At 40.1% G+C, this 19,203-nt stretch overlaps 2 protein-coding genes across 6 annotated transcripts; one reads left to right on the forward strand and one right to left on the reverse strand.

The window, feature by feature from the left end:
* Window positions 1-3,347: 3,347 nt before the first annotated feature.
* Window positions 3,348-8,220, forward strand: LOC149390088 (cellulose synthase A catalytic subunit 2 [UDP-forming]-like). Its single transcript, XM_089621150.1, has 9 exons — window positions 3,348-4,732; window positions 4,815-5,160; window positions 5,232-5,369; window positions 5,453-5,578; window positions 5,658-5,870; window positions 5,968-6,235; window positions 6,523-6,719; window positions 6,791-7,141; window positions 7,214-8,220. Exons 1-9 carry the CDS (start codon window positions 3,795-3,797, stop codon window positions 7,793-7,795), a joined length of 3,159 nt encoding a protein of 1,052 aa, XP_089477276.1. The 5' UTR covers window positions 3,348-3,794; the 3' UTR covers window positions 7,796-8,220.
* Window positions 8,221-8,373: 153 nt separating this feature from the next.
* On the reverse strand, window positions 8,374-13,015 carry LOC149390089 (uncharacterized). 5 transcript variants are annotated; one of them, XM_089621155.1, is made up of 11 exons: window positions 12,734-13,015; window positions 12,367-12,670; window positions 11,931-12,185; window positions 11,765-11,806; window positions 11,518-11,655; window positions 11,356-11,418; window positions 10,783-11,250; window positions 10,574-10,645; window positions 10,246-10,362; window positions 8,927-10,108; window positions 8,374-8,857 (listed from the first exon to the last, which is right to left on the reverse strand). In XM_089621155.1, exons 1-11 carry the CDS (start codon window positions 12,881-12,883, stop codon window positions 8,652-8,654), a joined length of 2,997 nt encoding a protein of 998 aa, XP_089477281.1. In that variant the 5' UTR covers window positions 12,884-13,015; the 3' UTR covers window positions 8,374-8,651. The 5 variants fall into 5 exon arrangements, with proteins under 5 accessions (XP_089477281.1, XP_089477278.1, XP_089477280.1 ...); XM_089621152.1 differs by having other exon boundaries at window positions 11,931-12,293; XM_089621154.1 differs by having other exon boundaries at window positions 11,536-11,655; window positions 11,931-12,299.
* Between the last annotated feature and the right edge of the window lie 6,188 nt (window positions 13,016-19,203).

The raw sequence follows: 19,203 nt of genomic DNA on the forward strand, positions 1-19,203 counted from the left end.
GACTAGGAACGCGCGTGCCATCAAGTGGAGGCGCACGGCGCACGCGGCGCACAAAGCGCGGCGCACAACGCGCGGCGCAGGGGGCGCGGCGCGCAGGTCACCGGGCGCGGCTCAGGACGCGCGGTGCGGGCACGTCCTGGCGCGGCACGCACCTGCCTGGCGCGGCGCGCTGCCTGCTGCACGGCTGGCCGGCGCAGCGTGCTGTGTGCGCGGTGAACGGCTCGTCTTGCCGGGCTCTTGCGGGCCTTCGAATACCATTCTTCCCACGTGAAATATGTAGGTTTCCACTTGACGAGAGTGACTCGACTCGAGGAGCAAGGCTCGACTCGACGAGAGTGACTAGTGGCTTGACTCGAGGAGTGACTCGAGAACGACTCGAGGCTCGACTCGAGGATCGACTCAAGGCTCGACTCGAGGAGCGAAGCTCGACTCGAGGAGACTGACTCAAGGCTCGACTCGAGGAGCGAAGCTCGACTCGAGGAGACTGACTCAAGGCTCGACTCGAGGAGCGAAGCTCGACTCGAGGAGACTGACTCAAGGCTCGACTCGAGGAGCGAAGCTCGACTCAAGGAGTCAAGAGTTTGGGCGAGGGCTTGAAGATTTGCCGCTCTTCAGGACCTCCGGCCTGACCATCGGCCCTTTGAGCGACATGCCTTCTTGGCGTCTCGGGTTTTCCGAAAACGACCGACAACATCCAGCACGACACGTGTCCTAGGCCACTTGAGTGCATGACACGGGTTTGAAATTCAAAATTGGAGCCAAAAAATTGCCTCTGAAATCAATTCCCATAAATTGATAATTGATTTACTTTAGTTTATTTAATAAATATATTTACTAAATATAAAATGGGACTAATTGTGGGTGTAGGAATCGAAGTCACCACATAAATTCTTTAGTTGGGTCCAAGCCCACGAATTTGAGCTCGGGAAGCAAAATCAGCCTGATTTGAGAGTCCAGCTCGTCCACTTCATAATCTGTTAAGGCCGAGGCAGTCCCATCAAGCGATCAGTCCGGAGGAAGCGGTCTTCAGCCTATCTTCTCGCCACTCCACTCCGAGTCAGCACGCACGTGGCACTTCATAGTCCCCCATACAGACCATGTGTCCTCCAGATCGAAGGCAAAGCAGCAACGACCTCAGCTATAAACAAACGAAGATCGAGACTTTTCTTGCACGAATTTTCTTTTACTATTACTCAGTTAATTCATTTCGAATTTGTACTTAAACTTTGTTGAGCTCGTCACTTCTCAGTTTGTCGAGCTCGACCCCAGTTGTACTAAGTTCGATCGGCTTGCAATACAATCATTCATTTCGTTCTTCTTTAATTTTTGTTGTTTACTTTTCGTAATTTAGCTTTATTTTAGTTCTTATACGACGAATTCTTGAGATCCACATAGTATAGATACATACTATCTCTAAACATAATATATTCTAGGGACCGAATCCGATATCAATATCACCCAACGAAGAAAAAAAAAGAATGAGTAGTATAAAATCAAAAACATTAAGTATGGTGTCGCACTTTCCTCGAAAAAATGAGTTTGACTCCATATTAACAAACAAAAAGAAAACTACGGCATTTTTCTTAAACATGCGTTGAAGTAGATTGTTCATGAAATAATCTTTATTTCATAGAATAATAATGAAACTCGGATTGTAAAAGTATCCCATGAATACAGCTTCTCTTTGGAAAATATACTTCATGTTCTATTTTAAGAAAAATTTCAAAAAAATTTATTAAAATAATATCAAAGTTATTTTTTTAGGGTATTGTGGCTTAAATATTTAATATTTTCGAGTTTACATTTATATAGTCATTGTTTTTGTGGCAGCCACTACGTGTCTTTCCGTCCAAATATAACGGCTTGTTAATCACAGTGCAAGTGTAATTAAAACAAAATATTGAGTATATGTTGTCAAAAAAATAATTATATGAGTGTAAAATTGAAAATATTAAGCATATGCGTCATTTTCTCAAATATAAAATATTAGCGGTGTAGTCCATCTCTATCCACAAAGATAGATGATGCAATAAAGAAAGAAAAAAGAAGTTGATGACAAATAATGTCCAGCTCATTTCAGAAGACAACAACTAAAAAGACTTTTTGAGTGCTAATCACCAATCAACTCTCTTTGATTACTACTTTGACAATTCGATCAAACTGTTTTCAATAATCAAATGTCTGTACATAAACAGAGTCGTTGTGAAAAATCATATGTAATTTTCTCATTCAAGTGGCACTGATTGGCTCGCTTAATTACCAACTTTGGAAAATAAATGTCTATCTCAGATCAGTCCCCTGAAATAGTGGTAGACCGAATTTCATTTTCATAAAATATAAGAATCATATATATATACAAATCATATATATGTATATGTATATTGAATTGAAAGAGCACCAGCTATCATTGTTTGGCTTAAGAGTTTGGAGTGTTGTGTAAATGGCTATCGTTGTCGGTGCAAAGAGCAGAGCATATTTATATAAGCAAAAGAGTGGAATGTAATCATCTGGTGGACCTTTTCTATCTTTTATACATATAGATATGTGTATATAAATAAATTATTAGTTTAATTAATAAGTGGCATATGCATATCCACAGAGCGCGTTTGCATAAAATTAGATATTTGAGCCTAGAGCTGGAGGAGTGTTTGTGTTATACGGGCATTACTATTTGACTGAGATAAAAATTTTCTTTCTATGAGTGTATAGTTTAATGAAAAAGTGATAGAAATTTTGTTGGTGTCGGCAGCAGTATGGTTAAAAAGTAAATAGTTTAGCATTGCCCACTCAAAATTTAATAGTTAATGCTACCTCAATCATTGGTGTTCCAAAAAAAAATTCAAAAAAATAACAGACTGATTTGTGGACTCCAAAGCAAATCAAAACAAAACAAATGGACAGCCTAACCGTCAAAAGAAAGATGACCCCCCCACTTCTTCTCTCTAATAATAATATTACTAATATTTTATTTTTCTTATTGTTATTATTATATAAAATGTAAATGTCTCTCATCCATCTCATCCCATGTGCTGTTTCTGTTACATACATGTAGTCTCGCGCCATATAATTACAATTTACTTGCATATATCAAATTTAATTGAACAAGTGAACTGAATTATAGGACATTTATGCAGAATGTTATAGAAGACATAATTAGGTTGCCATGCCATGTTATGTCTTTAGCTGCTCGGAGGGCTGACAAAAAAAATAAAAAATGGTAGACATAGTTAGAGACGAGATATGCTAAGCTTGTGGTATGTGATTATTCGTTGCTTGGGTTGAGAGGTCATTTCATCATCTGTTGCGCTCTCTCTCTCTCCTCAAAGTCTTCTTAATTTGCTTTGTCGTCGTATTCTGCGAGTGTCGGTCGGAAAGCACGTGAGACGCACGTGAGCGGGCATTTAAAAAAAGAAAAGAAAAGAGAAGAGAGCACCGACAGTGAGAGAATGACGAGAGTGCCCTGTATGACAGCTCATAATGATTTTGATGATGCTTGCTAGTTGCTTCATTCATGGTATTTATTTATTTATTTATTGGATTAGAAAAAGAAATAAGGCGTGTAACAGCAGTGTATGTATACTACTATATTGTGAATTGTGATTGTAGGTGGTGCGTCAGTGTGTGGTCGTTGAATTGAATCTTCTTCTTTCAAGTTTCATCACATCACAGCTGCTTCTTTCTTCTTCTTATTAGAGACAGAGTAGTAGCAGAAGGGAGAGAGAGATCTGAGGATGATCTGGTGGTGTGATCAGTGTCAGTGAGTGGTGTGAGAATCGAATCGAATCGAATCGAAGATGGGGGCGAAAGGGAGGCTGATAGCGGGGTCGCACAACAGGAACGAGTTCGTGCTGATAGAGGCGGGGGAGGAGACGAGGTGCGAGGGGTCGGCGGGAGGGGAGAGGTGCCAGATCTGCGGGGATGACGTGGAGGTGACGGCGGAGGGGGAGGCGTTCGTGGCGTGCAACGAGTGCGCGTTCCCGGTGTGCCGGCCGTGCTACGAGTACGAGAGGCGCGAGGGGAACCAGGCGTGCCCGCAGTGCAAGACGCGGTTCAAGAGGCTCAAGGGCAGCCCGCGCGTGGAGGGCGACGACGACGAGGACGACGTGGACGACCTCCACAACGAGCTGCCCTCGTACGAGGACCCCAGCGGCGAGCGCGCCGCCCCGGTGGCCGCCTTCGACACCTCCACGCCCCTCCTCACCTACGGATCCCACGACGAGGGGATCTCCTCCGACAAGCACGCGCTCATCATCCCGCCCTTCATCACGCGCGGCGGCGCCAACCGCGTCCACCCCATGCCCCACGCCGACGCCCCCGCGCGCCCCATGGACCCCAAGAAGGACCTCGCCGTGTACGGCTACGGATCCGTGGCCTGGAAGGACCGCATGGACGAGTGGCGCCGCAAGCAGAGCGACCGCCTCCAGGTCGTCAAGCACGCCCCCGCCGACGACCCCGACATGCCCCGCATGGACGAAGGCCGCCAGCCGCTCTCCCGCAAGCTGCCCATCTCCTCCAGCAAGATCAACCCCTACCGCATGGTCATCCTCCTCCGCGTCGTCATCGTCTGCCTCTTCTTCCACTACCGCATCCTCCACCCCGTCAACGACGCCTACGGCCTCTGGCTCACCTCCATCATCTGCGAGATCTGGTTCGCCGCCTCCTGGGTGCTCGACCAGTTCCCCAAGTGGTGCCCCATCGTCCGCGAGACCTATCTCGACCGCCTCTCGCTCAGGTCTCTTCTGTGCTCTCTGTCTCCCTCATTCTCTCTCTCTTCCCTTCTGACTCCGCTGCTTCCTCCGCTGCTTCTTCCCCAGGTACGAGAAAGACGGCAAGCCCTCTGAGCTCGCCAGCGTCGACGTCTTTGTCAGCACCGTGGATCCCATGAAAGAGCCTCCGCTCATCACCGCAAACACCGTCCTCTCCATCCTCGCCGTGGATTACCCCGTCGACAAGGTCGCCTGCTACGTCTCCGACGACGGCGCTGCCATGCTCACTTTCGAAGCCCTCTCCGAGACCTCCGAGTTTGCCAGGAAATGGGTCCCTTTCGCCAAGAAATACAAACTCGAACCACGAGCCCCCGAGTGGTACTTCGCTCAGAAGGTTGACTACCTCAAGGACAAAGTGGACCCCACGTTTGTTAGGGAGCGCCGCGCCATGAAGGTTCGTTCTCGCTCTCTTGTCTTATCGGTACCGGACCAAACTATTATCAACTCATCACCACATTGTTGCAGAGAGAATACGAGGAGTTTAAAGTTCGGATTAATGGGTTGGTTGCCACGGCGACCAAGGTCCCAGACGAGGGCTGGACAATGCAAGATGGAACTCCGTGGCCCGGCAACAATGTCAGAGATCACCCAGGCATGATCCAGGTTGATTACTCGTTATCTCTTTGCTTCATTGTACATAGTGCTGCTGGCAGATTTCTTAAAAACATATGTTTGTTTTCATACAGGTTTTCCTCGGTCACAACGGTGTGCGTGATCTTGATGGAAACGATTTGCCGCGTTTGGTTTACGTCTCTCGTGAGAAGAGGCCAGGTTTCGATCACCACAAAAAAGCCGGTGCCATGAACTCTCTGGTATGTTTCTCTTGCACCGACCATCATGGGGTTTCACACCCAATAGTTGGCTGACAATGTTACTCTGATCGGTTTGAAGATGCGAGTGTCAGCAATCATATCCAACGCACCGTACATGCTCAATGTCGATTGTGATCACTACATAAACAACAGCAAGGCGCTTCGCGAGGCCATGTGCTTCATGATGGACCCCACGTCTGGAAAGAAGATCTGTTACGTCCAATTCCCCCAAAGATTCGACGGAATTGACCGAAATGACAGATACTCAAATCGCAACGTTGTCTTCTTTGATGTAAGCGCCTTTGTCTTTGTGATAGATATATTTCTCTCTTGTCTCGAGGGCACTGGAGATCTGACATTCGTTCCTCTGTATAAATAAATGGGTTCAGATCAACATGAAAGGTCTGGACGGGATTCAAGGACCGATATACGTCGGAACTGGGTGTGTGTTCAGAAGGCAGGCACTTTATGGATACGATGCTCCGCAGAAGAAGAAAGCCCCGAGACGGACCTGTAACTGTTGGCCCAAGTGGTGCTGCGGCCTCTGCTGCGGCTCTAAGAAGAAAAAGAAAACAAAGGAAGATAAAAAGATGCACAAAAATGTGGATGATACCAAGCACATCCATCCCCTTGAGAATATCGAGGAGGGTATAGAAGGTAAATATTTTCTGACTAGCTTTCACTTAAGATTATACATATACTGACATTCTAAAACTGCAAATTTTGACAATCAACTAGGGGGTGTTATAAACCCACATACTAAGCAATGTGAGAGTCAACATAATTTACAGACCAAACTGCTCTATATTTGAAATGAGTTTAAAACTGAATAGACTGTTGAGCTTTCTTTGTTTGTGAAGCACTTCAGCTGAAAAACCCATACGTTAGTGTTTTATTGGTCCATATAGTGTTAGTCTAATGTTTTGTTTGATCTTCCATTTCAGGAATAGACAATGAAAAGTCAACCCTGATGTCCCAAACCAAATTCGAGAAGAAATTTGGTCAATCGCCAGTGTTTATCACATCGACACTTATGGAAGATGGAGGTGTTCCCAAAGGTGCATCTTCTGCATCACTCTTGAAAGAAGCCATTCACGTAATTAGCTGTGGATACGAGGACAAAACAGAATGGGGAAAAGAGGTACGCACAACGCGACGTGATTCAAATTAATTTCTCTCTCTCTCTCTCTCTAAACTCGAATTGCATTCCAGGTTGGGTGGATTTACGGGTCCGTCACAGAGGATATTTTGACTGGGTTCAAGATGCACTGCCACGGGTGGCGATCAGTGTATTGCATACCCAAAAGGCCTGCGTTTAAGGGTTCGGCCCCGATCAATCTGTCAGATCGTCTGCACCAAGTGCTGCGATGGGCTCTCGGATCTGTCGAGATATTGCTGAGCAGGCATTGCCCGATATGGTACGGCTACGGCTGTGGCCTCAAATGGTTGGAGCGCTTTTCGTACATAAACTCTGTGGTCTACCCTATCACCTCCCTTCCGTTGCTCGCTTACTGCACATTGCCCGCAATCTGTCTTGTAACCGGCAAATTCATTGTGCCCGAGGTACGTTTTTGCTTCTTTCTGGCCTGATGGGATATGTGGATGATCTAACGCATCCTTTTTGCATCGTCACAGATTAGCAACTACGCGAGCATCCTTTTCATGGCGCTGTTTATGTCGATCGCGGTTACGGGCATTCTGGAGATGCAGTGGGGAGGGGTGGGCATCCACGACTGGTGGAGGAACGAGCAGTTTTGGGTGATCGGAGGAGTCTCGTCTCACCTCTTTGCTCTCTTCCAGGGTCTTCTCAAGGTCTTGGCCGGAGTGAACACCAACTTCACGGTCACGTCCAAAGCGGCCGACGATGGAGACTTCTCGGAGCTCTACCTCTTCAAGTGGACGGCGCTGCTGGCGCCCCCGTTGACCTTGTTTGTGATCAACACCATCGGAGTTGTGGTCGGGATTTCGGACGCCATCAGCAACGGCTACGATTCGTGGGGCCCGCTCTTCGGTCGGCTCTTCTTTGCGATTTGGGTGATCGTGCATCTGTACCCGTTCCTCAAAGGTTTCCTGGGTCGGCAGGACAAGATTCCAACCATCCTCATTGTGTGGACCATCCTTCTGGCCTCCATCTTCTCGCTTTTGTGGGTCAGAATCAACCCCTTCGTGGCCAAGGGAGGCATTGTTCTCGAGCCTTGCATGTTGGACTGTGACTAGTGCGCATTTGTTGGAAAGAAGATGAGCACTGGAATTCGGGTTAGTGAGTGTAGATACACAGGACCTGGGGTCTCACACATTGAAAATTTGTTTTTGCAAAGTTTTCTTATATTTATTCTTTATTATTATATTATACGTGGAATTCGTGTGTTGTAAACTGGATTGTGTTCAGGTTTTTGTAATCTCAATTCCCGAGAGAGAGAGAAGCAGCAAATTTATTCCAAATTCACAGAGTGTTATCTATCATAACCCTTGCCTTTTATGTCAAGGGAAGGAGACACGTAAATGTCAACTAAACTGTACTGTATTTGGAGGTTACAACATTGGTCAGCGCACAATATTTATTGCTCTCCTTCTCGCTCTGTGTAGCAAGTATTTTTGTATTTTTGAACAAGAAATAAGCCGAAATCTATGTCTGTTCTGAATGCCTTTGTTTCAACGCTACCACATTGAGTACAAATATGGCTTAATGTATACGCCTTGTATTATGTAGATATATCTTATAGAGAAACTAGTTTGGAGATGACTTGGGTTACGAGTTATCTTTTTTTGCAAGATAATAGGTCAATACTCCTGCTGCGTCTCAAGCCTCCAGTACAATAAAAACTTCATAATTTCATATCTTCAACACTTGGTTTATAGGTTCCTAAAAAAGCAAACTTATTCACACCAGATAAAATACATTCAAGGGGGAAAAACAAAATTAAGAGTTTCCCAAGCCTAAAAACAGTGTCACGAGTTATGGTCAACATCTCAGATCTTCATGAGACATCCTTGGGCTGGGTGGTCCAGGCAGTTTCCTCAAGTGAAGTACAGAATCTCACATTCACAAACATAAAATATATTCAATTGATTGCTAATTCTTTTGTAGATCTTTTAGCGGTCGTCTGTCTGCGGAATTTCTAAAGGCTGAAACGCTGAATTTGGCGCTGGGCGGGTTCTCTTTCATGTCATGTACTTTGTGGAGATGATTGCCTTGTTTCTTGCTTAAAATTTCAGCAGATTCGTTGACACTCTCCATTGTAGCCCTCGTTTGAACAAACTCAAACTTCATTCGCGCATCTGAAGCATAACACCAATTAGTTAGCCCACCCAACTTGTTGTTAACCTCAACAAATTTACATTTCTTACCTGCAGACTGGAAACCTTCAACATTGCTGATATTGTATTTATTCTCATGACCAACACCCTCCTGGTTTGTACAAGGTGGCACCGACTCATCTAAAGCGACATCCAATATCTCCTCCATTGTTGCACCAATGTTATCATTCATTGTCGAAACAGCTCGACTTTCATCATCAGCCCCACAGTCTAGCATTGGCTCACCCAAAGCATCAACATTTTCTCCGTTGCTCTCACTATAACCTCCAGATTTCTCAAATGCAACAGATTCTTGTTGGCTTACAACTTTGTCTGCTGATCCTCCACTTTCACATGCAAGTGTACCTGAAGTAGCGTAAGCATCCAAAGTGATCGTCCCCACCATATCTTTCCATACACCACTGCCCTTGCACATCTCAGTGCACTTTGCAGAAGCCTCAGATAAACTGTCATTATTCTCAGTAGAGTCAAGAGAAGCAACAACACGTTCCTGCTTTGACATTCCATCACCTAAATCTGTTTGATTCGAAAGCACTGAGCCAGATCCAACATCTATTGCTCCACTGCCCGCAGGCTTCGCAATGCTGCTAAGCTCTGTTGCACTATTTCTGCACAGCGGACCCGACTCCATAAATTCATTTATACAAGTCTCACACTTCATACACTCTTCAATTATTGCAGAAACGCCGTCCTGCTCAGCGTCCATCTTTAACTTTTCCTTGGTGTCCCTTCCTCGGCTTGCTTCTTTCACAACGAGTTCGCTTTCTACAACACCTTGTGACACAACTGCTTTATCGACCTCCCTTTCAAGGCCTGCCTCAAAATCTTCACTTATCATTGTGGTTTCCTCAGCGTCCCTTCCTAAGCTTGCTGCTTCCGCAATTGGCCCAATGTGATGCCATTGCTCATTAACCTCCCTTGCAGGACCAAAGTCAACATCTACATTCCACTCTACATCATTTTGTGTTTCAATGTCAGATTCACCATTTTCTGAAACAAATGGCCCAGCAACCCCATTGACCTGCCTCTCAAGGGCTACCTCAACATCTTCATTCATCATTACATTTTCCTCAGCATCCCTTCCTTCGATTGCTGCCACAACAAGTTGGTGTTGAATTTTAACGTCACTTTCTTTACCGTCTTGTGAATTCATATTCATTTCAAAAGAGGTGACCTCTTCAGAAGAAATCAGAAGCTCAGAGACACCATCATCTGCATAAAAAAAAATATAAGATTTACCAGAACGTAATGCTTATAATATTTACTTACCGATGAATAACATTTTAAAATTGCATGGTTTAATTCACATGAAGTTAGTAACTGGTATTGAAAAATTGCTCTCAAATAACCTGGTAATGATATACAGCCCTCAGCATTAATGTTTTTCCCCATCAGAGTACAGACACATGTATCACTAAGCGTAGCAAATTCCTGTAAATCACCATCACTTCTGACAGATTTTGCATCTGGTGATTTGAAAAAGAAGAACTTGGTGAGTTTTGGTTCTTTCAACATCACTCTCAATTGCCCCACCACATAAAAGATATCAAAGTAAAAAAATGAACTTTTCAAATGCCAAATCATCTATAATGTATCACTTCTGGCAACGCTGTTCCCTGAGATACATTGATGATAATTATTGATCTTCTAATTAGCTCTAAACCTGCAACAAAGTACCTTTTTCAGATGACCCTGTTTCGTTTGTACCCTTAATCTCTTCTCTGACATTTGGAGAACGATACATATCCCCTACATTTTTGTGGAGGCAGCCAAATTTGTAAAATTTCCCAAAAATATGAATAATGAAGATCTCATATCAACAATTTATTCAAACATTGAAATTTAACATGGAAATAAAATATCAAACTCTCTTCTGAAAGACTAACCGAATGGAGAGCAAATTCTTGTATATGCTTCAGGACTTTTAGTGGAATATTCTCTAGAATCTGGAATCAGATCAACAGCTGGCTCGACGTAATGCTCATGCTCATTGACCTGTCTTTCAAGGTCTACCTCATCATCTCCATTCATCTCTACAGCTGGCTCATTGACCACCTTCCTTTCAAGGCCTTGCTCAACATCTTCATCCATCTTCGAATTTTCCACAAAGAGTTTGTGTTGAATTTCAATGTCACATCCTTCACAATTAAGATGCTCATATTGATTCATCATTTCTTTATCCTCAACATCTTCGTCCATATTTACATTCTCCTCAGCGTACCGGCCCACGCTTGCTTCTACATCAAGTTTGTGTTGTATTTTGACATCGCCTTCTCCGCCATCTAGTAAACTCGTATTCATTTCCCAATTGTTGACCTCCACAGAGTGAGCATAAAGTCCAGAGAAACTATTATCTGTATTAAAAATATGAGATTTACCATGGAATCAAATAGCACATTTTAATTCACACCAACTACATAACGTCATTAACTTGTAATGAAAATTTGCACTTCAATAACCTGGTAATGGTACAATTAATTCAGCTTCATGTACATCATCTTCACTCCTGACAGATTTTGCATCTGGGGGATTAAAATTAAGAAGTTGGTTAGTTTTAGTTCTTTCAGCATCAGTCTCGATTCCACCACCTCATAAATAATAATCGATTTCAAAAGCCACACCATCTACTGTACCCTGACATTTATTATTACACTCTTCGACAGACAATGAATTTTGTTCCTTGAGTGGTCCATTTGTTGCATCTGATACATCAGAACTAACTTTGCAGGAATTTGTTTCGCCATTGCCAGCAACGTCCCCTGGGATACATTGATAAACCAAGAGCAAGTTTGTAATTCTTGATCTTCTCTAACTAACTCTCCGGCTGCAATAAAGTATGTTTTTTAAATGACCAATTTTCCTTTGTACCTGTTACATCTTCTCTAACATTGAGAGAGCCACACCTATCCCCTGCGTTTTTATGGACGGGAAAAATTTGTTAGATTTGCCAATATTTTGACAATTATAGATCTTTTCTAAACAATTATTTTGACAGAGAAATTATAGATCAAATTCTATTATGAAAGATACTAACCAAGAGGTGAAGAACCGTTCAATGGGGAAAAAACTCCTATATAAGATTCATGACTTTTTGAAGAGATATCAAGCGAGAACTTGGCTTGTGAAGACAGTTTCACATAATTTTCTTTGCTACCGCGAGTCGCATCATTTCCAACTTGATCATCATAATCTAAACCCACTTTCGCCACATCAGCTTTATCCTCCGACCACTGATCATCCTTCTTCATTTCTGAATTGTATGATCCATCTTCCACTTTTACCACATCATCTACCACACCAGAAAATTCATTATCATCAGACCCAATCTTATCTGAGGCACTAAGAGTATCACACTCTGCTCCTCCTTTCTCGCCAATTTCCTCACTTGTATCCACATCTGCTTCTATGACATGATTAGGAAGGGTGTTTGAAAGGGCAAACATATTTATGAAAGGAATAGAATAGAAGACCTTGGGAAAGAGGTGCAACAGCATTGGTATTTTCGTCCTCGTCCATGTCCATTTTTGAGTAAGTTGTTGGACCTCCATCTATGTTTTCACTGTCAACAGATAGAGTGTTGTTGAGACGAGCGGATCGCCTAAGACCAGCAACGCTTGGAGTTGGTTGCTTTCTCGTCACACCATCGCGCCTTCTTCTCTTCAGACACTCCTCCGACTGCGCTTCGTACGTGAATGTTTGTGTTTCGGGCCTGAACTTCACCACTTTCTTCACTTTCTTACAATTCGCTTCTTCTTCTTCCTCCTCCTTTTTTTTCTGTTCAATAGGTTTGGGCAAATTACGCGTTGGTAAGCAGTGACGAACAAAGAAGGGACGAACCTGGAGACGATGAGAGAGACGGTGAGCCATTTCGAGGTTTGTTAAATTGGCGGGGATCCCATTTCGCTTGCACAGAGCTTGGAGCTCTCTCCTCTTCTTTCCCTTCAATTCAATTTCCATTTCCATTTCCGCTTTCTCTCTCTCTCTCATCTGCTTATCGTATTTGAATTATTAAAGGTTAACCGCTTTCACTTTTCAAATTTGAAACTGTTTCGTTTTCCCGCTCCGTCTCAGGTACCAACGTATTTCTTTTTCAGCCCTTTTGCTTGGGGGGACGTTTAAGCCTCTTTTAAGACATTTATATTCAGTTTTTTTTTTAATTTTTTTTATTATAATCACATTCCATTTCCAAAATGATCAATTCTGACGTTAGGGAAAATATAAAATTGATTCATTACTTGTCTTTCTTTTTCTCGTAAGCAATTTATCGACAGCGTAGCTACTGGATTCATCAGTTAGTCGTCAAATATGTATGTTGGGATGGTGAAGCATCAAAGAAAAGGAAAAGACAATTGTAGAGAAAGAGAAAGAGAGAGTCAGAAATCTCGTGTGGAAAGCCGACTCACGGCACCAACCAGGTTGGCGCATCGTTTTGGCATATCAAACGTTTCATCATTCTCGATTTTTCTCTTTCAAACTGAACACTAAACTGAAACAAAACAAGTGCAAGGATTCTGGTGATCGAGACGAGCAGAGGATATCTATATATATACACACCCGAGAGACACTGTTGCCCTAAAGAACCGGCCCAGTTCAACTTACAGGCCCGGCCCCAACTCTGATTTGGCTTTTCTGTTTAATCATTTTGGAGAAGGGATTTGGACAAGATTGGATTAAATTGGTAGTTTAGACAAAATTTACCACCAAAATTAATATATAATTAGGAAAAAAAATATAAGTAAAAATTGGGTGGAGAAATTTTTGATACATAATGGGCGTGTTTGGCACAGCTTTTTTAAGCCTATTTTTTGCTGTTAGCAAAAACCAAACTGCAATCTTACTGTTTGTTTGGTAAAACAGTTTTTAGAAAAAATTTCAAAAACGATTTTAAAAATTGTACATGAGTCACAAAAGTTAGGAATCTTAGCTTTTAGAAAAAGCGTTCTTGTATTTGATATAAAATTACTTTAATATCCTCACGTGATTATCCATAGCACTGTTAAATATTTATTTTATATATATTTTAGTCTTTTTACTATAATATATTTATTTTACCAAACGCAAAATCAGCTTTTGTTACCAGTAACAACTGTTTTATAAACAGTTTACCAAACACCTGTCAGTTTTTAAAAAAAAAAGTGTTTTCCAAAAACAGAATCTATAAGCGTTTTTTTTTTTAAAACAAAGCTATGCCAAACGATGCCATTGTTTGCGTTTAGGAGTTCTTTTAGACCCCGCTTTTAGCTTTCTTTTTGTAACTTGTAACTGCCATTGGCATTTGGTAAAACAATTTCATGGAAAAACTAAAATGCATTTTTACGAGATATAACGTAGAATTGAATAGCAGGAAAAACGTAGAGGTCGTTTGGTTATGTTTTCTGTTCCTGTTTTCTGATTCCAAATTCTAGAAAACAGTTTTAGAAAAACTGTTTGGTTATAAATTCAGAAAACAGATTTAGAATCATGTTTCTGTTTTCTTTGAAATTTGTTTAGAAAACAGAAAACAATGAAAAATTGTTTTCTATTTTATCTCTATACAATTGAATGGAAAACATAACCAAACAACATTTAAAATATTCTAAAACGTAATTCTAAGTCTGTTTTTTAAATTTAAAAATTAGAATCATAAAACAGAATTTAAAAACAGAAAACGAGTTTAGAAAACTAAACCAAACGGCCCCTAGTTTTTGTAAAAGCTTATTTTGTTGAACAAGTAAATTACCAATATAGCCTTATAATAAACTTTGAATATTTCTAACTATTATCTCCACGTTTTTAGAACTTGGGAAGCATGATCTCCTATTTTATCTCTGTAAAAACTTCAAAAAAAAAAAAAAAAAAAAAAAATCAAAACCAAGTATACAGCTCAAAAATCATCTTCTCGTCGTTTAAAAAAAGAGCTTGGCATGATCAACCAAGAGGTATTTTTCTTCATTGCTTTCTCTATTTTTTTTCCTCCTGTATTGTATTTGAATAGTCTTAAACATAACCAACTAGTCATAAACTCTTAATATTCTATATAGATGAGGATAAGTGAATACAAGGAATATAAAGAAAATTTAAAATTTTGTAACTAACGAGTTGACAACGAGTGAAGGGACGTTAATCGATTTTTTAAGTTTTTATTTTCTTTCACTGGTTGAGGGCTTGGGTCTCTCTCTTGAACTGATCGCATTTTTCGGTGATGAATCATTAGGCAAGAAGAAGATGAAGGTTGTGTATTGTTTTATTTTTTTAGCAGAAAAAATATAAGGGTTATTAGAGTTTTTTGGGATGAGAGAGTTTGAAAGTTGAGCTGAGAAGAAAATAAGCTCTGTGTTTTTGTAGAAATAATTTATTTAATCAGCTCTTCTTCTTGCCATGTTGATATTTTTTTCAATTTTTCAATATAATATTATCAAATGTTTAGGTTATCAGATACCTCTGCAGCAAGTACTTATTTTTTGTCAATTCTCAATTCAATAGTTATTTATCATTCTCTTCCCAATTGCTCTCTTTAGGTTCATCTTTCTCCACCCAAAAAAAAGTATCAGAAGTCCTATACTATTAACTAATAATAATATATTCAACAAATAATTGGCTACGTAGCCATCTTAAAAACTAGCAATTTGATTTTAGGTAACATTTCGTTAATTTCAAGTAAATAGCCATCTTGCTTACGTGGCATCTTATTAATTGAATTAGTTTTACACATTTGCCCTTATTTATTACACCGTGCTAATTGAATTAGGCATTTTTTTTTTAATTTTGAATCTAACCGATTTGGAAAGATTGTTAACGTGTATTTGGAAATTTTCAGCGTTCACTTTAACTAATAAGTTTCTATTTTCGTGGCAATTTATTATGGATAAAATCTGTAAAAATATTATTCATTTATTGATATTATTTGTTTTCATAATTTTAGAACGTCCAAAATATTTCCAGAATTGTTTTCAGTTTATTTACACGAATATACTGTAAATCATCTTTGTATTTACAATGCATTTTACGATAAAACAATTGGTATTAACTGTAAATCAATGTTATATTTACAATACCGAATAAGAATTCACCAGAACCAAAATCTCAGCAAATTCACAATCACTGAAACAGATCTCATACACTCAAAACCACCAGCAATTCCGATGAAAAAAAAAAGAAGAAGAAGGAGAAGAGAGAAAAAAAATGAAGGATCTTCATTCATAAAAAATAAAACATTTGGGTTCTTCTTTCCCAATTCTTCTTTCCGTAAAATATTTGGGTTCTTTCCAAATTCTTCTTCTTTACAGACGACAGAGAGTCCTTCATCGCTGGAGCATCGCCGCTCCGACACCGAGACTCACCTCTCATCTTAGGGTTTTCGTTAGAGCTAGAGGGGTTTTTTTTTTGCTGCATGAAGATTTGGTTTTGGTCAGATGGTTTGATATCCCGTGTTAATTGTATCCCTCAATTTGCGTGATGTAGTTATGGCCGATTAATTTTTTTTCCTTTTTAATTAATGGGTTGAAAATTTTGGGCGGGATTTGACTGGATTCTAATTAATGCACGATTTTTTTTTAATTTTGGGGTGAAAATGGGCGGGAATTATTTGAGGTCATTCAAGTCTTTTAACATGTTGTAAATGTTGGAATTGATCTATGGTTAAGAAAAAGTTTAACGCTTCGAGCAAGCGGCGGAATTTAAAAAAATTCTTTAAAACAAGTAAAACGATTTTACTAATCTAGACAAAGAGCAAGTACATGTAAATAAAAACTACAAATGAGCGTAATAAATTTACTAACCTTTTTAGAAGCTTGAATGTTGAGAAGCTTTTGGAAAGTTGCAACGTTCGTCTCCCCTCGCAGCACGTCTCTCTTCTTTCCTCGGCAACACGAGCAACCACGACAGTTTCTATCACAAGAATCACTCGAGAGAAAAGGAATTAGTGAATGGGCACTTTTAAACACGACGGCTCGAGAACAAGTCTCAAAGTCGAAGAGCTAAAAACGTTAGGTCAAATGAGGACCTAGGTGCCAAAACAAAAACGAAAGAAAACTAGAGAGAGAGAGGATGGGCGGCCAAGTTAGAGAGAGAAGCTCTCAATCTCTAAAACTTGGGATGAATTGAAATGAGAAGAATAAGGCCTCTATGTATAGGGGAGGGATTACCTTCAATAATGTAGTTTCATCTTCTATAGAATATCACATATTCATGAGCAAAATTGCCTTATTTCTCTTCCTCATTTGGGCGGCCAAGGGAGCTTCTAGAAGACTTGGATTTGTTTCCTCTTTTGCTCCCTTGTCTTGCTTGGCCGATTTCCCTCTTTCCTCGTAGAGGAAATTTGTTTCCTCTTTTTCTTTTGGCAAGTATCTTCATACATGCACAAAATAATCTCTCTTTCACACTAGGGCTGCACGAATTTTTGTCTTCATTTCCCTTGGGTTGGACGGCCAAAAGGCTTCTAGAAAGGCTTTCTAGATTTTTTTTTACTTGTTCATGACAACATAAGAAAAGCCCATTAAGAATTTTCAAGTAAAATTCTATGAAATGAAATTAATCCACAAGGCCCAAACAAACTAACTTGGCCGAGTGGATGCAAGTCATCAAATGACCATGTCAAAAAAATTTATTGACATTCATTTCATCCCATGTCCAAAAAGATAAAAATACCCTTTTGACAATTTTCGTAAAACTTACTCGTTCTTGTTTTGACTTAGCTTCTAGTTTAACTATTCCTACTCGATATGATTTGTGACAGTGACCTCATGGATCCAAATGAACAAAGCTTGAGCTAAATACTTGGACCCAAAAGTTCACAAACCTTTTCTAAGTTTAGCTTAATGTCAACTGACTCCACTAAAGAGTTGACACTGAAAATCTCTCAGTTCAAATGAATTTATTTTCTACTCAAGAATTCAACCTAGTTATGATGAGTGGATCCACTGAATATTATCTATGTTTACCCTTCATGAATATCATCAGCTAGTCGGGATTTACAAAATTACAATTTTACCCTTCTAGCATTTATTTCCTCAACTCCTTTTGTCGCTTGTGAATAAGTTAGAAACAATGTATTGACGATGAGCTAACAAGTCACATTGTTTCATCCAAAAGAGTCAAGACTCAATTTGGACACTGGCCAGTTCATTTATTCACATTCCAAGGAACAAGGCATGATGTGATATACATTGCATTTCAGCAATCGTGTACATGAATTCCATATCTATGAGAACTTCACAAAGTTACTCATGACATCTTCACAACTTAGTATTTCACCAATAGGCCATGTTCAGAATCACATAGTGAGTCTGAACTCTGACTTTCTCAAATGAGAATACGTAAGCTGTGAAATTGCATGTCTTATTTCAGGATTAAGGTAAGCATGATGCAATTCATGCGTAGTGACTTCGAGACATAAGAGGTTAAATGGTTTGTTTTTATCTTGTCTCTAGAAGTGCACTGGTCAATTCAGTACATTTGGAAGATACCTAGAAGAACTATAGAGTCTCCAACTCTCAATGCCCCATAACCAGACATCAAAGATTCTCCTAACAATCGTACTGAGGTCAATAGTCATTTGACCCTTAGATTGCGAATATATCGTTTTAAGCAAACTACGAAGAGTTTGTTCATGCAAATCTACATTTGTCTCTTCGTAAGTTGTTAAGTTTTTTTATGGACTAAAGACTAAGGTTTTATCATAAAGCTTCAAACAGACAAGGAAGAATGAATGAACGTTTCAACTTTTTATTAATGAATAAGCAATTACAAGCAAAAGTCTTCGTGAGACTTTATCACATCAAATGTACAAAATAAAGACTACAACTCTTCTTATGGGCACCATTGACAACAGTAAATAGATTGTTGTGGCTATTAATATGAAATTAACAGAAGGTTGACTAAAATCAAATTCTCATATAACTGTGTGGCTATATACCTATATAACCCTATATTCAATATACCTCTAGAATATTCATTACAATATTATCAACATGTCACAGATAAATATAATCGCCTACGCTAGTTACTTTTTGGTTGATTCCCAAATTTTTTCCTCTTCCCGATTGCCTAATGTAGGTGATATACTAATAGTGGCAACTAATAATATTACATTCTTTTTTTCCAGAAGCTACTAATAATATATTCAATATATCCACTTCCTACGTAAATGTGTACATCTAATATATTATTCATTTTTTAATATTAAAATTTGTACATGTACTATTCTCTTTTTCATATTATTTCCTTAGCCATTCAGATATATTTTTAAATTTCATACACAATATTATATACACGCATTTTACTTAGTGAAATGACGTATCCGTATTTCATATATATAGATGGCTGAAAAT

This window comes from Urtica dioica, chromosome 7 (genome assembly GCF_054948205.1).
Source record: "Urtica dioica subsp. dioica isolate 48M chromosome 7, U.dioica_male_clone48M_v1_H2, whole genome shotgun sequence".
Lineage (NCBI taxonomy): Eukaryota > Viridiplantae > Streptophyta > Magnoliopsida > Rosales > Urticaceae > Urtica > Urtica dioica.

Excerpts from the sequence above, each read along its gene's own strand:
- LOC149390089 (XM_089621151.1), bottom strand. The coding sequence starts at position 12,883 with ATGAGAGAGAGAGAGAAAGCGGAAATGGAAATGGAAATTGAATTGAAG. Across the intron at positions 11,419-11,517 it reads ATGTCAGGGTACAGTAGATG|ATGCAAAATCTGTCAGGAGT; the intron begins GTGTGGCTTTTG and ends TTAATCCCCCAG. Across the intron at positions 8,858-8,926 it reads TGAAGGTTTCCAGTCTGCAG|ATGCGCGAATGAAGTTTGAG; the intron begins GTAAGAAATGTA and ends GTTATGCTTCAG.
- LOC149390088 (XM_089621150.1), top strand. The coding sequence starts at position 3,795 with ATGGGGGCGAAAGGGAGGCTGATAGCGGGGTCGCACAACAGGAACGAG. Across the intron at positions 4,733-4,814 it reads CTCGACCGCCTCTCGCTCAG|GTACGAGAAAGACGGCAAGC; the intron begins GTCTCTTCTGTG and ends CTTCTTCCCCAG. Across the intron at positions 5,161-5,231 it reads GGGAGCGCCGCGCCATGAAG|AGAGAATACGAGGAGTTTAA; the intron begins GTTCGTTCTCGC and ends ACATTGTTGCAG.